The sequence below is a fragment of the Vanellus vanellus genome (assembly GCF_965231255.1).
Source record: "Vanellus vanellus genome assembly, chromosome: 19".
NCBI classification, from domain to species: Eukaryota; Metazoa; Chordata; class Aves; order Charadriiformes; family Charadriidae; genus Vanellus; species Vanellus vanellus.
Genome location: NC_138924.1, coordinates 4,474,554 through 4,495,805, shown reverse-complemented (window position 1 = coordinate 4,495,805; position 21,252 = coordinate 4,474,554). Strand labels below are relative to the sequence as shown.

Sequence of the window (21,252 nt, the reverse complement as noted above, 5' to 3'; positions counted from 1 at the left end):
GGGTCGTTTATCAGGAAATTAAAGTTTAAAAGCATCAGGTACATAATTTTAAAGGAGCTAAGAAATGAGTGAGGGAAAGGAAATTATCCTTAAAGAAAATAAATCCAAAAGCTGCCCCTTCTTTTCACCTTTGAGAACAAAGTGTGTGCGCACAGGACAGGGAAGAGCGCTCTTTGGGAAGAGCACACTTGGTTAGCGGGTGCCCTTGGTGCGCTAAGCCTTGCCGTGTAACAGCGTATCCCTACGACGTTCAAAGGCTCATTGCACATTACAGAGGATATCATGTAGTTCTTCTATTTTACAACACTGCCCTGACTAAAGCCATTGATGCTGGCAGGATTTATGCTGTGCAAAACTGAAGGATAAGAAAAGAAGGGAAAAAGAAAGAAAGGCATAGAGAGTGACAGCGCTCACTCCAAAAGGAAGATCCCATCCTCATTTAACTGATATCCATAGAAATTTTGCTGCCAACTCCAACAGGAGCAGGCTGTGTTCTGGTATCCAGAAGTGCTTTACCCATGCATTAAATAAAACAGTTGGCCTCTGACATAAGACCTGGCTCCGATGTCACTTCCCCCCTTTCCCCCCCAATGCTTCAAATAGAGAATGCAAAAAAAAGCAAGGAAAAAAAGTCTCTGGGGCAAATGACCCGTGAGACAACATTTGGTTTGCTGCGTTACAAATAAAACCACATTCATCGGCCAAGACACCCAACGACAAAGCCCACACGTGAAGCACAAGTGGAGAGCAAGGCACACACGGAGGAGCGCACGGAAACCTCGCACGAGGAATGCAGCTGCCCACGAGGCTGAGCCAGCCCTCTGCCAGAGGACTCACTCTTCTCCTTATTGCTGCTCTCTTCCTCCTTTGCTATCTTCTGGGTTGGTCTGTTTTGGGGCTTTTGTGTTTGTTGTTTTTTGTTTCCTTTTTTTTTTTTTTTCTCTCTCCTTTGCAGGCCCTGGACTCGGCGATGAGAGCAGATGTGCGCTAGACAACACCACAATGGGTACAACAGCAGCAGCACGTGAGGGACCAGCCTGTGACAGCCAGGCAGCTTCAGGATGTAGCTTCATCTTCACACACATCGGGCAGCTCCGGATCCCTGCCTCCTTCTCTGCTTCCTTGTTTTCTACACAAATGGCAAGGAAATAAAGAGATTATAGGCACATAGCAATGCAAGAAATAAAGTAGGGTTTGTTTTTTTATTTTTTTTTTTTTTTCCCCAACAGGCAACCCAGGTCAACAACTTCCACACTAAGGGGGAATAGCAAAGAACCAGCCTGTTGTGCTGGTACCCCATAAACAGCTCAGCAGTATCCCAGCTCGATGCGCTGCAGTGCTATGCAACTTGTGCCTATGCACTTGCTTGGTCTCCGCACTCCAAGGACGAGCTTTGCACTTCCCTAAGGGAAGTGGCTTCTCCTGCCTGCAGCATCACAAGGAGGTATATGGTTCTTGGAGAAAATCTTGTAGACCATCAGCAATAGCAATGTTCCCAAATTATCTAGTTTATATTTGGGGAGTTCTGGTTTGCTTTTCTTTAGTCTGGTGGGGTTGTTTTTTGTTTTGTTTTGTTTGTTTGTTTTGTTTTGTTTTCAAATCAGAGTCATGGCTTGATACTCTAACTGCTTCTCCAAAGCTCTGCTGTAAAAGGCAATAAAAACTGAACGCTTCCCTATGCAGCAGCTGTTTGATTTCAGTTTCTGTGAGTTTGGTCCCCAAAATTGCTCAGCACATGACAGCAGCAGTCCCTAAAACACAGCCAAGGTAACTTGCATTGTACATACACCATGAGAGCTTCAAGCTTGTTACTTCGCTCTTAATTTTCACTGTCTTCCTATGTAGAAGGCTTGACCTTTGCTGTGGTGGGATGGGACACCTTAGCTCTGCCAGCGTGGAGGCAGGCTCAGAGCTGCTTAGGGCATTGCTCTGAAGCACGAGCGGAGGCTTTTAGGCTGATGGAGCATTTTGCTGGCTCAGGCTGGGGGGCTTTTACAGGCTCTAAGTTCAGTCAGCCAGCCCGGCAAAGCCTCAGCCACAGTGGCAGCCGCACCAACCACAGGCCCAGTTGCACTGCTGGATGCCATGCAGTGAGGTACACACTGCCACCACTTCCCTGGGACGCTACAGCCACAGCACACAGTGGCTGCTGTCTCTTCTGCACGAGCCCGTGAGCAGCCCAAGCCCTGCTGCCAGCCAAATTCACTCCAGCAGAGTCAGTGGGCCTCTGCCACTGGCTCTGCCGAGGTAAAGCCAGCTCTGGCACCCTGGAGCACCCTTGAGGAGGAACACCTCCACCCAGCCCAGCCATCCGCATGATGACCCGTGACTAAGATCCAGCCAGAGAAAGCCGTCACTGCTCTAAACTGGAGAAAACGTGACACCTCCAGGTGTCATCCACATCACCCCACAGCAGAGACCTATGGCAGGCAGATGACTTGTACCTCAAACGCCTGTTTCTCCATCATGAAGATGTGAAGATATCCACAGTGTAAAGGAGGTGATGCTACTCCCAAGCATCTGTGTCCTCCAGGGTGTCTGGCCTTGCTCACGCCAGCCCAGCTGCAGGAGACTCAGTCTGCGTGGACAAGCCAACTTGGCAGTGGAGAGTCAGCGCAGCTCTGCCTGGAGCAGCGGTCAGGAAGTGTGGGTTTGGGGCTCCGGGGTTATTGTCTGGCTGGGAATGACACTGAAAGTACACATGGGGCTGTGCCAATCTTTGCTGGAGCAGAGGGAGAAGGGAACACGATTTTGATCATTTCTGGTTTCTTCAAAGCCCCACGATAAACCTGACCTTGAACTCGGAGCATAGACTATTTCCCTGGGGGGGGCAGAGGTTGAGGAACAGTCCCATCTTTGGTGCCTGTCATCACCCTCTTTAAATGATTTATCACCCCACACAGGAGCCGATGCTCCTTCCTCCGGCGCAGCACAGCTCCCTGCCCACAGCTGCCTGGCGTGTCCTGCCAAGCTTGCTCTGTGCCTGGGGTGCGTTCAATGCTCGCCAAGCAGCCTCTGCCTCTCCAAACACCTTGCGCCAGCACAGGAAGGGTGCAACACAAAATGGGTTGACCTGCCAGCCATGCACTGTGGTGAATATCGGCTAAACTCGGGTTGCATGTACAGCAGCTGAGATCAAGGCATAAGTGCTCTGTAGGCTGCACGGCAGCCGGGGCTCATGCTGTGAGGCCTGAGGCTGAACGTGAATCTCCATTAAATAACTCTTTTTCAGGAATAAGACTGTGTTTCTGCGACATTTTTTTTAAACCCCAGGTGAGCGAAGCCTGACCTGTATGATTATCTAAGAGACCACGCCGCTGATAAGCACAAGTGGCTGCAGGAAGATCACAGCCATTGGGTGTTTACACCATTTAGTGCCCAGCAAGAAACGAGCTCACAGCACTTCCCTCCGAAACACAGGCAGCACAGGAGAGGGATGGAGTGGGACAACCTACAAAGACCTGAAATCACAGCATATACACACACTTCTGGTAGGTGCTTAATTCCTCCACTGACTCCTCATTTAATACCAATAATCTGCCCTCGTCTAGGCTGGTGATGTCCCCCTTCCTCTCTGCTGAGGACACAGGCAAACTTTGGGGGGCAAAGCAACCGTGGCAGGGCTGCACAGTCACTCCTGAAATACAACTCAAAAGAAAAAGGACCATTCCTCATGAAGAAGTTCTCTATGAAAAATGTAGCAGCAGGCAGCGGCACCAACTGTCACCGACAGCACCACGTCAGTCCCCATCCTCCTCTGCCTGCCTCCTCCCAACTATTTTTGGAGAATCTTTGCAAGTCCTTCCTCACTGGGGGCAGGCGGCACCCTGACTCGGCTCATCTGTTCATCTCTGAGTAGTAAACCAGGCCAGCCAGAGTCTCCAGAGCGGTGGAGCTGTTCCCAAAGGTATTCAGAGGTGTGTGGTTATTTCACAGCCCCTGGAAGTGGTCTGGGATTATTTCCCCAGACCAGATCACCCCAGGCCTGGGTGGAGGCTGTGTCCTGCCTAAAAACTAGATCCTGGGACTCCATACTGATATGTTTGTAAGCAGTTTGTCATGGTTTGCATTGAATGTTAGTTTGTTATTTAACAGAATTAATTGGACCCTTTCCTAGAAGGGTCTATGCAACTGGTAAGACAAATGACTGTTTTTATGAAGTCCCGTCTGAGGTGGGGTGGTCAGTCTCATGGAGCAGACAACTTTGGTCAGCCCAGAGCCCTCCCAGCACGGCATCAGAGGCAGAAGCGTAGGGGAGCAGTGAAGCATCCAGAGCAGAGATGGCTCTGGCTCTTATTTCTTTTGTATAACCACTAAATATTAAACTTGAGCCCCAATTACAAAGTTCAGCCTCAGCCTTTCCCAAATTCTATGGTTCTTCCTCCACAAACATGGGGCTGAGGAACAGTTCCTGCTAAAACCCAACTGACTTTTTTCACCCCTCCCTCCCCAAAGAAGGCTGAAACACCAAAGAACCACAAATAATAATAGTAATGATAAAAGTATACATAAACGTTAGTGTGACACACACAGAATTACTGCAATAAAATTGGTCCTACAGGAAGGAGGGATGGAGCCAAATGCTCTCGCTACCACACAAATCACACAGGCTGAGGAGAGGACACACGTTTCTACAGCACCCAGGGGAAACACAAACACTGAATTACCTTAAAGACGGATGCAAATATACAGATGTGTTTAAGAGGAGTCTGTCCCTGAGAGCAAAACAATGAGACAAAGGAAGAAAGTGATTATGAAGATGATTGCAGCAGGCAAAGGAGCTTGTATTTCCGTACCTAACAAGCCTAGCAAGCAGAGTGAAATGAGGATGGAACAGCAGTCACATTTACTTGCAGCTCAAAGGACAGATGAGGACGGGTACTGGTAGCACTGGTAGGAACCCACTCCAGCCCCTACCCACTGCTGAAAGATCCAGATGGCTTCCAGCACGCTGCTGATGGCCCAGGAAAGCACAACTGGACATGTAATTTGGCACCCCTGGGCATTGTGCGTCCTATCACGGTCATGGCATCACCACCATGTGCCATGTGGCATTCAGCAGCTGCGCTCAGCACAGGCAGAGCCACACGAGCACGGGACCACTCGCTGGAGGGTCTGGCTGAGGGTGGGTCTCTGCCACAGGAAAATCCTGTGCCACCATCAGTGCCTCGGTCCTTGGGCGGACTGCGAGGATACCTGCCAGCACCGTGGGTTATGGCTCTTCCCACAAGACACAGTTCTCTTTGCAGTGAAAATTGATATGCCTTTTGGTCAGGTTTGACTCTGTTCTGACAGCATCTACATGATACTTATCTGAAATCTTCCCAGGACTGGAGAGACAGACACCAAGCACTAGCAAAGACCAAGGGAGCATCTTTAGTGGAAACATCTGGCAAATTTAAACCCAACCTGCAGCCCTTGTCAAAGATGATGCTGTAAATCCAGCTGCCCTATGGGGATCTCTGCAGCCTATTTTTGGGCAGCCCAATGGTACCAAGCCCTGGGACTTTCTCAGCACAAAGCCCCCAGAGGCAGGTACCTCTCTGATGATGGGAGAAGCTATTTCTGCCTGGAGACCTGGGGCAGCCACTTTCTTGCCTCCCTCTCCCTGCTAGCTTCCTCATGTATAGCCTACATGGACAGTATGGCCCTAAGGGCAGTGGCAGCTCTTTTGCTCTCTTTTTGGGAAGGCTGGAAGCAGGGTAGGCTTTCTACATACAGACTGATCCCCTGTACAGGAGCTGACAACTACATTTCATCAATAGTAATAGCAGCCATAATGGGAAAGTAAATTGGGTCTGTCAAAACACAGCAATTAATTTGATAGGTAGTAGTTGCAATAAATGAGAGTAATAAAATGTGGTGAAGCCAGTGCTGACTCAATTAGGAGAAATCTGGAACAGGCAGAATAAATGTAGAAAACACTGCTAACAGAAACCCAGAACTTAGCTGCAAATGCTAAACAGCTAGGTTTAAAAAAAATACTCTGCGACTGGAAAAATTAGAAATGAGCAGTTGCTTCTGCAGCCACTGTTAATTACAGGCTTGAACCTGGCCATGGTCTGCAGGATCTGCACGGCTCAGTGAATCCCTTCATCCTCTGGGAGATCCTCCATGAAAGGCAGGATCCAGTGCCGCCTGGACACCCAGCCCTTGGCCACTGCACAGCTCACAGGGTAAAGTCACAGCCAGCAGCACTCACACGGCTTCTAGGTGTGCAGAGGTGCTCCTGTGGGAGAGGCAGCCAGTACAAAACAAGAATTGCTAATTGGGGGCATCTTCATTTTAGTTCCCTTCTGTCTGGTGACTGTGCCTGCCATTTTAACAGCTGCCTTTTTAACTTTTCAACTCTACTAAACAAAGCAATAAATAACACCCAGGAGAGGATTTTCTTCTTGCAGGTCTAAGGAGTGCTAAAAGAGCCCTCTCCCCTCCCAGTACTAATTTAAGAACTATTTCAAATCACTGGTGTCTTAATGGTGTCCTCCAAAGGGACAAAAGCTGTTGCAAACATGAAAGGCCTCCTGCTATCACAAAGACTGCTGCACAAAGCATTTCCAAGAACAGAGCCCAGCACACTCTGTACAGGTAATGCAGGGAGAAATTAAAAAAACACAACCACCACAAAAAAAAAAAAAAAAAAAAAAAAAAAAAAAGAGTCAACTGCATTTTACACTTTCCCCCTCTCCAAATCCCAAAGAGTGAGCTGTTAAACCGGCTCCTTTCTCTTCCTATTTTCTTAAAGGACAGATCAAATTCCAGAAAGCAGACTTAGCTGTCAGAGGACTTCTATGGGCACAGATGTAAGATGCTTGAAGCAGCAGTGAGTGGAGCTCTGGCAATTTCACATGCAGCCTAATTAAATAAATTGAATGTGAAACTGGAGTTTTCTAATTGCCTTTTTTTTTTCTTATATAGAAACACAAGAAGTTATTTTCTACCTGTAACTGGAAGGAGATGCAATATTACAAGAGCAATATTACCTCTCTCTGAAGACACTACCACTGGGGAGGAGAAGCTGCATGGTGGAGAGCTTGGGAACTTGGCAAGTGGCTCATTTTTCTCTTGTCTCCCTGTAGGAGACCACACAGCAGTGTGGCCAGAAAGCAGCAATAGCTGTGGGTGCTGCCCTTCTGGCAAGTCCTACTTCTGGGGTGCCCTGTCCAGCTACAGGGGTGGAAACGATGCCTGACATGCAGGAATTCTGCAGAGCCTTTATGCTACAACAATATTATCTGTTCCTGCTAGGTCTTAGAAATTTATAGTCATCCAGACCCACTTAAAATTTATTTTAACTAACAGCGCTATTCATAATATTTGCACTGATGTTATATTTTAAATGTGTATTAAGAGTGGTTTTACTGCAGAACAACCCACTATGAATTAAGAACTGGATGGGCTTAGTGTCTAGCTCTGTTTGCCCCTGTGGAAATAACACTGTAATCAAGAGATAACTCACTGAACAATGAACATTCCCATTTAGACTCTGTTCACTTAAAATCAATGCATTAGATTCAACAAGTCTATTTAAATTTAAAGCAATTTTTATTAGATTCAACTAGTATAGCATTTTTCAAAGTCTGAAATAATAATCCACATTCCTTAAAAAAACCCCAAACATCCTTGCTGCAGTGTTTAATATATGACACTATCGCTGAAGAGACCTAACAAATGTCTTTCTTTTAAACAGAAGTGTTTTGAGATGGGTTCTCAAAGCTCCAGTTGTGCATGAATTAATTTAGGATAAAGTCAATTGTTACTGCCAAAAATTGGCACTGATGGCAAAAGACTGAGAAATTAAGTGCAGGGGTTAATGCAGTGGAGAACTGGCGCATTCAAAGACCATTCACATTCTTTTTGGACATTTTTAAGTGCTTACACTGCTGGGCAGAGGTCAGCCCAGCACAGCCATCCTGGACCTGATATGTTTTTGTAAACCAAGGGCACTGGACACAGCAGCACAACAGTGGAAGTTGTACATGGTTTTCAGAAACCTTAGTCCTGTACAAGGAACTTGAATGCAAACATAGGACTGAAATGAGTAGAGACAGGGAAAGATGCTGGTTTTGTATAAGCTGAAAAGAATTTGACTAGCAACTTTAGAAAGGAGGCAAGTAAAAGTGAAGTCTTACAGCTCATCTTGAAGGCCTAAAAAGATTTAAAAAGGGATTAGACGTCGATGATGTGGCTAATCAGAAACTTCACAGCTACATCAGATCAAATGAACTCGACTTATTCTGAACAGACAATAAAGCACCCAGCTCCAGGCAGGAACCAGCCACAGCATCAGGGTCAAGAAGTTTTCCCACGGGTTGGTTAGTGGCATAGGCTTTCAAGCATCTCAAATGAAGGTGGAAGAGAACAGGTCCCTCTTGTAAACAGGCTCAAGGTACTAGAACAGCAGACCACCTTGAAACATCAATTCAGGCAGAGCTTGAAAAGAAGTCCTGCCTTGCACCGAATTAGCTGTCCTGGACAGGGGGAAGCATACAAAATATTTTTCTTCAAATTCAGCAAAAGTTCTCCCATCTCAGAGCAACGCAATGCCATGGCCAGGAATGATAGTGAAGATATGGGTGTGGACATGTGTCAAATTAGCAATAACTGATTTGGAAGGCAGTGAGCCAAGGGAAACAAATGAGGACAAATCCCTTGTGCTAAGCTGGCAAAGGAGCCGTGACTGCCATGCTCTTCAGATATGTCCCAAAAGCAATGCTCAGCCTATGGGCTGTTTAACTGTTAAACTGCTGTCTAATATTAACTGGTCTTGGTCTCAAAGGCAAAGTTTTTACTGAAGTGTCTGATACAGTTGGGCCCTAAAGCATCATCATCCTTAATTGAGCTGAGCCCTGAAATCCCCACACACTCATGAGAGAGAGACAGACTCCTCTATATGCATTGTCAAAGCTGCAGGGAGACTCTTAGCACAGCCTCATGGGAGCCTGCTAGGCATGGTACTGGGATTATGGGTGGAAAAGGACATTTTGGGACAGCACAGCTTTGTTGTGAACCACAGTCATACAGATTCTGTGGGGTAAGAACATGAAAATAATTGTCCCAGGTCAGGCTAGTTGTCCAGCTGTTATCAACTGGACTGATGGTCCAGAATCCTGGCTCTGAAACGGATCAGTAACAAAAACGAGGGAGAAAGAGTAAGAACCAAGTACAGGACAGAGGAATCCTCACCCAACCCCTGTACATCCAGACTATTGTGTTTAAAAACTGTTGATGAATCTAGTAGTCATTAGTTTGTCTATTCCCTTTTTAATCCCAATATAGCCATTTATATCCAGCCTCCAAAATATCCTGTTGCAACGCGCTCCACTATTTCACAACTGGCAGTGTGAAAAAATACTTTGTTTTCTCCAAAGAAAAGCAATGTCAAAGTGTTCTCCACTGTCTGCCCATGTGTCTCCATGGTGTCTCTGCCCAGATTTGGGCCCCAGACCAAAGACAAACCACATCATCCGATTTTGACTTTATAAAACATGCAAACTGTTCATCTGGTATCTTTTCTGTTGTCCATAAAAAAGAAAGAAGAATGAAACCCTCCAATATGTATCTAGGCTAGATTCTAATTTAACTTAGTTTAGTTCACCAACCTCTAATGGATCTTCGATCACAGTATATTATAAACTAGCAGGTTAAAAACCAGACCCACGTTTAGCACCTTACATACGTTTAGGCCAAACCCATCTTAGAGAGAGAACTGCATCTATAAAAAGAGTTTTTAGGCCGCTTTAATGCATTGTATTTTAATCCTAGAGGACTTGAGGCAGATTTTATCTTCAGCGTTTGATTTGGAGGGGAGTTTTGTCTTTAAAGGCTACAGAAAAGATTCACAAACCGCTTCCTTCATCCTCCCCACATACCTCTACTCTGCACGTGCCAGGCAAGGCTGTATATACGTACATCAGTAAGTTCCCTGGAGCAGACATGGACCTCTCCTCCCGCCTCGTCTGAGCTTCGAACGGATTTCCAAAGGAGCGTTTTCTTAGCATGGCCTTCACTAGAATCTTTGAGGAAGAAAAACGGACCAGTGAGAACAGCAGGAGTGACTCCTTGAAGCTAGTTCAAAGGATTCTAACAACAGCTTCTTTATTAATTCAACAGACGTTTAACAGCATTACAGCTAGAGCACAAACCAAAGGAACCCACAGAACAGTTATCTCACTTCCAGGCAGTGACAATGCCACTCCCTCAGGCAGTGAGCTCAGACCCCTGGACACACACCACTGCTAGCCAGAGGCGAAGCAGATGCTGCTGACCACTGCCTACCACTCATGGTGGTCCAAGGCAGTAAGAAAGAGGCACCAGAGCTCTCCTGGGCTGTCCTCCCAGGCAGACACTGCGCAGAGGGTGCTGACAGCTCCTGCGGGTGCAAAGGCACAGATCCTGCTGTCAAGGGGAAAGGATAGTTTTCACTCCCACAGCTGGCTGTTGAGGCAAGGGTCTGTATTAACATCATACCACAAGAACTTTGAAAATGGGTCCTCGTTGTACTCAGCACCCCTCTCCCCAGTATGAGGAACCCCTAAAGGCACCTGCATCATAGTAATTGGCTAGATCAGACCTCCACACAGGCTGCACACAGACTGCCGAGAGAGCTCTGAACACACACTTGTGGTCCCCCAAGGTTGGCAGGCAAGTGCCAGCTATATACTCCACTGGCAGCTGTCCTCTCCCTGCTTCTCTGGCGAGGTCACCTCCAGGTTTGGAGCCTTCATTCTGAGGATCCAAATGAGGCATCTTGCAAGCCCTAGATTAATGAAACAAACCACACTTGGGATGCTTCTGGTGTTCTGGGATGCCCGATGCCAGATACTTTGAGGGTGTGACTCTACAGCTCTCATAAGAGCAGCCAGACAGATATAAACAGGGCTGCTCACACGGTCAGGCCCTGCAGAGTCAGGCTGCCGCAGTACTCAGAGGCACAGAGAGTTCACACTGAGTTGAAAGGTCAAGTTTCTCATGCCAGGAGCATACATGTACCCTTCTCCAAGCCTCCTTCACCAGTTGAAAGCTTCAGCAAAGTACCATGCTCTTGACCCATGCAGAGGATGCAGTTGTGGTTTATACATACCACAGCTGGCAAACTTGGGATTGTCTTCACAGAGTTCTTCACCTCCTCCTCTGTCACCTCCACCACAGTACAATGCTCTTCCTCCAGTGGCAGGGGCTCCTCACCACCCTTTGTTAGCCATGGATGCACCTGTGTTGGGAGGAACACAGAGACAGCTGTAGTTCTCCCTTCTACAGCAGAGCACTATGATATCAACAATGAGAGAGAAATGGGGGCACAGGATTGATTACGAGGGTAAGCTGTTGGTACTGCTCCATTTTCCACTTCCAGCAATGCATCTCAACCAGCTCCCTTGGAAATTGCTGCAATCTGGTGCCTGGCCAGATGGTATCCCCCAATACCCAGTGCTGTCACACCAACTCCCACCAACCAGCATCTTAGAGGAACCCAGCACCCTCTGAATCAAGTTTGAAACACTTCGAAAATCTAAGTTATCCAGAGCCTTTTCATCTTTTTCCTCCAATACTCACATTGCAATCTAGGGCTACACGTGCTCTCTGCCTGGGAGAATCAAGATCATTTATGCATCTGCACAAACAAGGGCTTAGATGCTTAATACTTGGATCTGAATATTGCAGCCTCATGCTACTTGAATGGCTTTCTGCCTACATAAATAGTGAAATAACACACCTGGCAACCTGCACACCACAGAAACCTCTACACATCCACACAAAGGAGCAAGAAGGTGGTTTTCCACCATACCTCTCTGTTGCTGCCCTGCTGCTGTGGAAGAGAGCTGACAGCAGGACAGGGCAAGGGTCTCTGCTACCCACATCCAAAGCTGGGTGTTCTGCCTGTGAGAGAGAGCATCCTCCAGTATTGGTGCTAGAAAGGCCTGCCTCACCCTCCAGGACAAGGAGTTTAATTGGGATGGATGCTTACTGCCTACTGCCATTCCAATGAGCTGGATGCAGGCATCTAGAGCATTCTCCAAGGGCTTAGCGATGAGCTGCTTTACAGCACTTAAGTTGCATTTTCCAAAGAACATTACTTGTGCTTATAACAACTCTTTTCAAAGGCACATCACCATGTCCAGCCTTAAGTGAAAGCAGTGCACCAAACTCTACAGTCTACCTGGAGCTTGCAAATGTTTCCGCTACAGAGAGGACTACCTAGACATATGTCCAATGTTCCTCATACAGAACGATTTGCTTGATTTATTTTGATGGTGAACAACAATTCCAAACCCAGCTGGTCAGAGCAGTTAAGATATTTGCCCAGCCTAGCTCCCTTATACAATTTTACTGCCTCTTTCCAGCTTTTGCCATGCTTATCTTCAATGATGACATCAAAGATTTATCAACTATAAATACAAGAAGATTTATCAACTATAAATTCACATACAAGAAGCAGCATGGAGCTAATGCTCACCAGCAGAAGATCATTTGCAGCCATGTCAGTATTTCATCTTACAAGTAAGGAAAGTGAAAGAGGAAGAGAAAGGAATCATGAAACAGGGGAAAACAAAAAGGGAAGGAATCCAGGAGGTGGCAGTGGCCTGGAACAGCCTAGAAATATCTGACTATGCAAGAAGCCAAGGCTAGAGCTCTGATGCCATGCAGCCAGCTGTATACTATCTTCAGAGCAAAGAAGCTCCATGGGATTAGTCTGTGAATACAAATATGGAGGGAGCATGCCATCTCCTTGTCTGGATTGCATCAGCTCCACATATCAGGCTCTCCTGTACTCTCTGGGTTGGATTCCTCTGGCCAGGGCCTTCAGTGATGGTGGCAGTAACTCACAGCCACCTCTCCCAAGAAGCTGCTTGGCCATCATCTTACTTGGGGGAACAACAGAAGAAAGCTCCCGTTTTCTATTGCTTCTCATAGGATGGTTTCCCTGGTTGAGAACGTGAGAAAAGCAGTACTCAAGGCCCTGGGCTGAGCCCAGAGCCCAGCCTGGCTCAAGACACACGTGTTTTTTCAGTTTCAAATGCAAGTCCTCAAGCACACCAAGCATTTTCAGTGCAGGGCCAGGGATTAGAACCAGCACCCTGCTTTGCTCTTCTCCCCAGGGTTCTTACAGGGCTCAGATTTCCACACGAAGTACCTGCAAGAGCTGCCAAGTGATATCACTTAACACAGCTCAGAGCGCTTCCCACCATCACTGGCTGTGGCCTCCTGGGCATGGAGGGAAGTGGCAACACATTTCTTCTCAAAGTTCAACCTTCCTACTGCCAGCTTTGGCAGCAAATGTGCTGGTGTTGGCCTGAGACAAACTGGAGAAGAGTTGTATGCCCCACAGAGGATGCTGATGGATCTCTGTGGAAAACTTAAGAGCCTCCAGCAGGTCTGAGGTCTCAGTGAGGGGTGACAGGAGGACAGAAAGCCCATGCAAAACCAGAATGAAGCCAAACCCTTTGAAGCACTGTGCTCTACCAGTCCTAGTTGTTCCCTGTATTAATAAGCATCCCCCAAGAAAAGCTGATAGAAACGAATGTGCTGCCTTGGGGCCGTTGACCACACAGGCACCAGACAAAGAACATGCTTCCAGCCCCTGTAACACAGTGACAGCACAGGCTCTACAGCTAGCAGTCACCAGGACAGTGTTGATTCTCCTGGGGATTTGCCGAGGATCAGTCAGCTTTTGAGTAATTTTAATTTAAATAAGTAAACAAGAAAGCTTTTGTCAATATTCCCCAAGCAAACAGCAGTGACAGAGCTGTTACATGCTGCAAAATGAACACTCTCCCTTTCCACGGCGGTATGCCAGAGAAAGGTCCCAAAACAAACACCGGGAACAGCTCCGCCTCATTAGAAAGTACCAAAGGAACAACAAAATCATCTGAGACAAAAAAAAAGTATAACATCAATGTCCAATTTACCTTAATTTCAGGGACTGTTATCCTTGTTTCTGGATTTTTATCGAGCATGCGTAGGATCAGTTCCTTGAGCTCTTCACTTATCTGTGCCCTGAGTAAAGAAAATAGCAAGTATACAGTTAACAGGGGAATTGTAAGTGCTCAAGGCATGCATAGACCTTACTGAGGTTACTCTGTAGAGAATCTGGTCGGCTGAGAAGGTATTTCTCTGCAAACCCAGCTTGTGAAAGGAAGGTCTAGTTGGATTGGCTCCTTCTCAGGCAACACGGTCACTGCTATGGGGTTTGGTTATCCTGTTCTGCCAACTAACACAGCTACACACACTCAAAAGGCAGCACAAGGGATCAGGCAAATGGGTCTTCGGACATTTTTGAAGACAACACATTACAGGAGGGTTACAGAGAAAAGATTTTGGGACAACATGTTATTGAGGGCAGAACTGGAGCTGGGCTCTGTGATACAAGAAGGGCACAACTTGATATGCAGAACCTGCATCACAAGCAACCACACGCTGGAAGAAACATCCCCATTTGACATTAGAGTTCCAGCTAAGCTTACAGATTGTGTTAATTAAATTGCTTCCATGAAGACTGATGGCAGCCAGTTTGGTAACTTGGTATTTCCTACCTGTACAGCTCAGCCCTGGGGTAACAAAAGGAAGGAATGAACAGATACGACTAAAAGAGAAATGCATCTGCCTCAACCCAGAAGCCACCCTATTCACACAGAGCCCTTGGTCCTGCAGTCTGTCCCTACAGTCCAAAGGCTTCAATGAATTCTGTTGCTAATGATGCAGGCAATGTCTTTAAAACACACATGATCTGCATGATCAAAGTGCTACTGAAATAAAATGCCAGTGTATGACAGAATCATATTAGGCAGTTGAAAGTTGGTATCACAAATGACTTTTGAGGAGCTGCATTTCTGCATGGAGATGGGATCTGGCAGCATAAAATGTAACTCTCCAGCAGGGTTGGACTTCAGATTGAAAACACTGATGAGGACCAGGTGCTGTGCTCACCTCCTCTGCACCCCTCGCAAGCAGAGGGGGGAATAAACCATCATAAACCTAATTGAAGACCACATCACAGTAAGGGATATTAGTCAGATGAAAACAGAGCTGCTGTTTAATAATTTATGAATACTTTACAGGGACTTTGGTTACGTGATCTTAAACAACCACAAGGAAACACTGCTCGCTCAGTGGGAAGGGGCAGAAAGTGGGTTTGGTTTAAAGTCTGAACACTTTCAGAGTTGCGTCAAGGGCCTGCAGTACACAGGCAATACAGCCCAGACAAGGGGAATGGCAGGATGAGTCTTCAGAGACTTCCCGTTTCCTAGGCTGCACTGCATGTGATGATTTAGGTAGGTATGTGAAGAACTGTGCTGCTCTGGAAATGGGCTCCAGGCACAGAGGAACAGCTATGGGGAGTGACAGTGCATTTAGCAGGTCAGAATAAACAGACTCCTACAGGAGGAACACACTGAGATGCAGGTGAGATGATGTTTTTAAAATACTTGATATCAGATCTGTGCCAAACTGCAACAGCTTTATTTAAAATAGAAGAAATAGAACATATAATCACCTAAAACTTCTGCACACCAGATTGTTTTCTACACAACGTAGGATTAACATCATAAGGAAAAACCCTGTAAACAGGATCACAAAATTTCAGGCGGGTTATTGCCAGGTAACAGACCATATCACTCTCTCCATTTTTCCTTCTCTCTGCTCTGCCATGGTGCATGTTGTACCCAATGGCATTTTTCATCTGAAAAGCCTGCGCTATCTGGAATTTCTCACAGTCAGAGTCCTGTAACAGCTCTCAGGAAAAGGCCAGGTATCACAGAGCTCAGCACCCATTTGGGAGGGCTGCCAGCACCATAGATCCTTTTACAGGGTGCCCGCAGGTCAGAGAACATTGTCCTGGACTTCAGCTCTTTGCCAGGAGGGACTACACAGAGCTTCTGTCTCTTTTAATACATGTTTGGACAGAAACTTCTCCAGGTTACTTTATAGTCATGCCAGGATCATCAGGGAGTGAGCTAACCGCATTTACCTTGCGTCAAGCCAAGGACTCATTGACATGAGTAAGAACTCCAGAGCGATAAATATTTATCCCAGCGTCTCTAAGGGAAGGGAAGGGACAATGACGCCAACACAGTCAGCTCCATCTCTGTCCTAAAGGTTGTCAGGAAACAGGCAATGAGTTTCCATGGATTGTCTGCAAAGAGGAATGTGTCTTTTGTAGCCATGGTGAAATAAATTGAAACCAAAATATTCCTAACTGTAGCGAGGTGCTAATTCTGTGGGAGGTCAGGGTGGATCCAGTCCAGTGAATTCCAGCTTTATTTGCCTCTCTGTAACTGCCTTTAACAAATGGATGTAGCTTAGACAGCCATCAACACCCAGTAACTCTCTGCTCCTCCAATAACCTAACGAGGGGTGCAGCTTTTTTTAGACTGGGAGAGCAGGTCACTGAGAAATCCAAATAAATCATGCATCCCAATTATCACTGAAGGAAGTGTCTGAATGAAGAAAAGGTTCTTAGCACAACCCAGTTAGCCCATTAAATGTTAATAACTTACTGCAGAGACAGATGGGAACAGTCACTTGTAAACTGACTGCTAACCCAAATATCTGATGGCTGAGAGAGGACGGGCATTTTGCCAGGACGCAAGCAAGCACAGAGAAGACTGCCAGGGAAACAAACAACTTCTTTTTCTGCAGTGATGTCAAGACAAAGAGTCCTGCCCCAACTGCAGAACCACTAGTGGGAACACGGCAATGTGGCATGAGCAGCCTTCCTGCTCTTGATGCCTGAAGCCTGGTTAGCTGTAAAACCTCACCAACGCCACAGGGCTGGCTTGCCAAAATTGCTCCATGCCCATGACGGGGGCCTGCGTTTGCCATCTAACAAGCGACCCGACCTTGTGGCCACAGATCCTTGGGAGGTGTGCTCCACGCAGTCCTCAGTGTGGGCTCCACCAGCCTGAGCAGAGATGGCTCCATCTGAACTATCTGCAGTGGCTGTGCTTCATAGTCAATGGAGAGGTAATTAATACAGCCCATGGAGCCCAGAGCATGAGTCATCCCATCTAAAGCAAATGCCTAAAATCGGACAGCCTGAGCACCCACTGCTTTCAGCAGACTCAGAAGGAAGCCTAGGACTGCCAAAGCAGAGGCCCAGCCCTTGGCTGTAGGTGTCTAAAAATTCAGTGTGCATCTCACAAAAAATTCATGTAATAAATGGTGGATATGTGCATGTATCACGGACTACCTGACAACATCCCTCCCTTCCTCTCTAATACTAGATGTGCCTTTCATTAGAGTTAATTTCTTCATGCATGTTTTAAATCAAGTCATTTTATCTCTATGTTTTTATTAGGAGGAGCAATTGGATCAGGAAGGTTAAAAATTCTTTGCCTGACTACTGTGCTGATTTTGGAAGGAAAATAAAGAGTCCAACTTTGGCTACTTCATCTGATAGCAATGAGAAACAAATTAATCACCAACATAAAGTCACCAGAGGCCTGAAGATAAGTGCTGAGGAGTGGCCAGTACATGAAGGGAAAGGCACAGTGGCAGAGACTGAGCACGTATCGAGTGTAATCATCTCCTGCCAGCCTCATCTGACAAGACCATAAACACTCATCACTCAGCGCCTCAACGCTGAGCTTCCCACTGCCCAAGTGGCATGAGAGTGGCCTTGGCTTGTCCCCCCACACCGCCGAGTGCACTGGTGCGGGTTAGAGGACGCACTGTGACTGTGCAACCGGCCATCCCACCTAACACAGCCCAGTAGTCTCCACCACACAGCTCTGGCTGTGGCCAACAGGGGTTTCCTTCACTGACCAAAGCGAGGTAGGGGGCAGCCTCTCAATATCAAACAGGGAAATTAATTTCTGTTTTTTTCATAAGTAGCCCCATTCTGCCAGCACACAAAACAAACCCATATTTTCCTGGAGTGCATTGGAGGAGGCAGTGGAGTGGGGACACACCAAGCCATGGTTGTGCATCTCAGGATAAGCCTCCTTCCATCAGACACTTCCTCCAGCTCCAAGGTAAATCCATGGAAGCAGCATGTGTTCTTAGACTGAGACCAAGGTCTATAAACCACACTGTTTTTGAAAACTAATACATTGAGTCATTCCAGTGGCTACCACATGGGAGAAACAAAACCCCAAGCAAACCACACTTCCAGCATCTCCAGGGTCAAGAGCTGGGGCAGAACTCCCTAGACCCATACTGAAACCCCTCCACTTTCAAAGATTTCAGGAGCCATTTCCTTTAGCCCCTGTTTGCACAACATGGACACAGGAGCAGCAGAAGCAGCTGTAATGCTTAGACAACATCTGTACAAATCCCATGTGAAGGGCCTCACCTGCCCTTGTCTGTCCCTCTGTGGTGACCTACCAGCATTTATGCTGCACAGCGAGTAATGCTGAAAACTGAACTTTATTTTACAGTAGTTGAGTAAAGTTTACTTACTCTTCTGGGAACTCTACAGGCTTGTTCTTGATCCTGTTATGAAGACCCAGAATATATTCATCTATAAAAGGGCACTGTAAAACAAACAAAAGATTTTCCAGTTGTCGGAGATCTTGGCACCGCTTAGGCATTTGTCATTCACATAACAGAAGTTTACTCTCTCTGAAAAATGGAGATCCTGGTACTGGCTGGCTTGTATCACTGCTTTGAGGTCTCTGTGTGACAACCACCATTTGGAGCTAGGTATTACTATTGAAATACCCGTTTTTCTATTGTAAATTCAGATATATGGATTCAAAGCATATTTCTCTTCAGCACGACTTTTTACACTGGATTCATTTAGATCTAGATTCTGGCTCTTCCTACGTGGCAGGGCAGGCAGGACTGAGAGGCAGTTAACTGAGCTGTGGTGAATACCGAGGAGGATGCAGGAGCAACATATTCACAGGCCCTATCAACATCTGCGTCAGAACTGAAGGAGCAGCTACACTTGTTTTAGTGGGCTGTAGGCTGCTGGTGGGCCCTGTCCCAGCCTGTTGGGCCAGATTAAAATATCAAATAGGTATAAAATGCACAATATTTACTGTACAGGAACACATGGAACAGCCAAACATGTCCTTGGGCTTGGTTTTATATTTCCTCCTTCTTTCCTCCAGCGCTTGCCACAGAGAGAAGTAATATTACCATGAGGTTACACCAGAATATAAAACCAAGGTTATACCCTTTCAGCTGAGGATTTGGCCCAAATAGGACATCATTATAGACATGGGTCAGAGAATATTTTTCCATCCTGACTTAAGTCAGGAGTATCATGCCAGAAACGAAGATGGCTCTGCCTCTGCTATTTCCCCCAGCCACTTCTCACCCCTGAGTTGGATGCCTTATGCTTGTGGGGTGGGGTCTGCACTGGTCTGTGCTTGGACAGGAGGTTCAGGGTAACATACTGCATACACAGACCACATGTATCTGCTGTACTGCTCACCCTGGGAGAGCATGGGTGAGCCACAGGAGAGAAGAAAAGCCATGACAGGACATGGAATTTGCAGAAGGCAGCTCTGAAGAGCTGGCTCTGCCAAAGCAGTCTCCATCTGGCCCAGCTCAGCTCTGGCAGACAAGAGCTTTCTGTAATCTGGTTTGCTAAAGTGCTGCAGTGACTTGGGATCAAACTTATGCCCCTCTCCATGTTCTATCTGACTTGTTACTAAATACAGGCAATATGGACAAGTCCCCGACAAACCATTGTTGGTGCTACTGATGCTGCTCTGGGTTTGTAGCACAAACACCTGCTCTGAGTACAGAGGCCAACTCTAAACCCCATCCTTTCTACAGATCACAATGTCAGCCCCTTCTCACCCACAGGTTGATTGGGGAAAATGGGAGCTTGCAGAAGGTAGGTCTTTGTTCCTAATATTTGCCTTTATTTGGAAAGGAATGAGTCAAAAGCTAGGCAGGCAGACGCTCCCATGCAGGGCTCCAGCATCTGAAAGGCAGCTTACCTTCCCGTAAACAAAGCAGTACAGCGTAATTCCCATGGCCCATACATCAAGTGCCTGAAAGAAAGCATGTGCAGGCAGTAAATGAGATGCAACACAGATGATCTGAATGAGCTGGATTTTCCCACTAATTCACAGAACATTATTTGTATGCATTTAACATTTTGTATTTTACTGTGCAGAGTCTCTCTGCAGTTGGGCTCCTAAATGCATCTGTAGCTTGCCTGGGGAATGAGGACTGTGCTGGGCCAGACCTTGCCTCCTTTGTCCTTGTTGTGGAGCGCGGTGACCGGCAAGCAGTCCCTTCTTTACAGGAGATTACATCACTCAAGGCTGAACCTCACAAGTCTTCTCCCAGGCACAAAACCCCCATTAGACTCTATCCCCATGTCTGCATTACAGCACTCAGCAGTGCCCCTCACTTTCAGAGGATCAAGATATGACCTTGGTGCCCAGCAGCTCCCAGTGCCTCTTGATTATTTTGGAAGGGAATCAAGAGTTTCCTCCTTTCCCTTTGGGCAGGAAAAGGGCTCTAACATGGCTCCTGTCTGGGCAGGGATCCACAGCAAAGTCTGCCCACTCCAGAGAACGACCAATCTGAGTTTGTACTGGACTGAACACAGAATCAGAGCTTTGGTTTTACTTAACCACGCCAATCTCCACCACAATTCCTGGGTGGGCAACACTTAAAGAATGCAAGTGTGGTGCTGCCCTTTGTGCCGCCACACTTGGAGGTCCCAGAAGACTCTGAGCAAAAACCTACCTTTCCACTGAAACTTTTGCCAGTGTCTGAAATGGCCTCCGGTGCCATGAACGCTGGTGTCCCTGCCGTGCTGGATAGCTGGGCATCGTTCCCTTCAAATTGATTGCTGACTCCAAAATCAGCGATTTTGACATGTCCATCATCTCCTAAGAGCAAGTTGGAAGGCTTGATGTCCCGGTGAATGATCTTCTGGTAGTGCACTAAAAAAACCAAACAAAAACAGGAGCATGATCTGCCACAGCAGCCAACACGTCCAGGGGAAACCTTTCCAGGAAGATGAAAATAAAGGCACAACCTCAGGCACCCCACTCAAAGCTGCTGCTGGATATGCAATATAATGTAGTAGAAATGGCATTTCCTGTAGCCATTCCTTTTTGGTGCCTCACTGGGATGTACACCAGAATACAACACTCATACTTCCATCACCAGTAATTATGCAAAGAACGGACATGAACCCAGAAACAGCTCAACCAGTGGGGCCGAGCAGAGCTGCTAGAGAAGGAAATCGCTCAGATCCTTCAGATTTGTTTGGCCTCATCGGACCAGTTGATGGATGGGGCCACTTGCTGTATTAAAAGTTTATGGGATCCAAATAAAGAA

General features: G+C 46.8%; 1 protein-coding gene across 1 annotated transcript in view; it reads right to left on the bottom strand.

Moving 5' to 3' along the window:
• Nucleotides 1-681: 681 nt before the first annotated feature.
• CAMKK1 (calcium/calmodulin dependent protein kinase kinase 1) overlaps nucleotides 682-21,252 on the bottom strand; it is a gene marked incomplete at its 5' end in the record, with an annotated part of 62,266 nt that continues 41,695 nt past the window's right edge. The window contains 7 exons of the mRNA XM_082492866.1: nucleotides 682-1,129; nucleotides 9,913-10,016; nucleotides 11,084-11,212; nucleotides 13,908-13,995; nucleotides 18,397-18,470; nucleotides 19,893-19,946; nucleotides 20,653-20,852. Coding sequence (XP_082348992.1) covers nucleotides 1,057-1,129; nucleotides 9,913-10,016; nucleotides 11,084-11,212; nucleotides 13,908-13,995; nucleotides 18,397-18,470; nucleotides 19,893-19,946; nucleotides 20,653-20,852 — 722 coding nt within the window. The 3' untranslated portion in view covers nucleotides 682-1,056. The remainder of the gene's footprint in view (nucleotides 1,130-9,912; nucleotides 10,017-11,083; nucleotides 11,213-13,907; nucleotides 13,996-18,396; nucleotides 18,471-19,892; nucleotides 19,947-20,652; nucleotides 20,853-21,252) is intronic.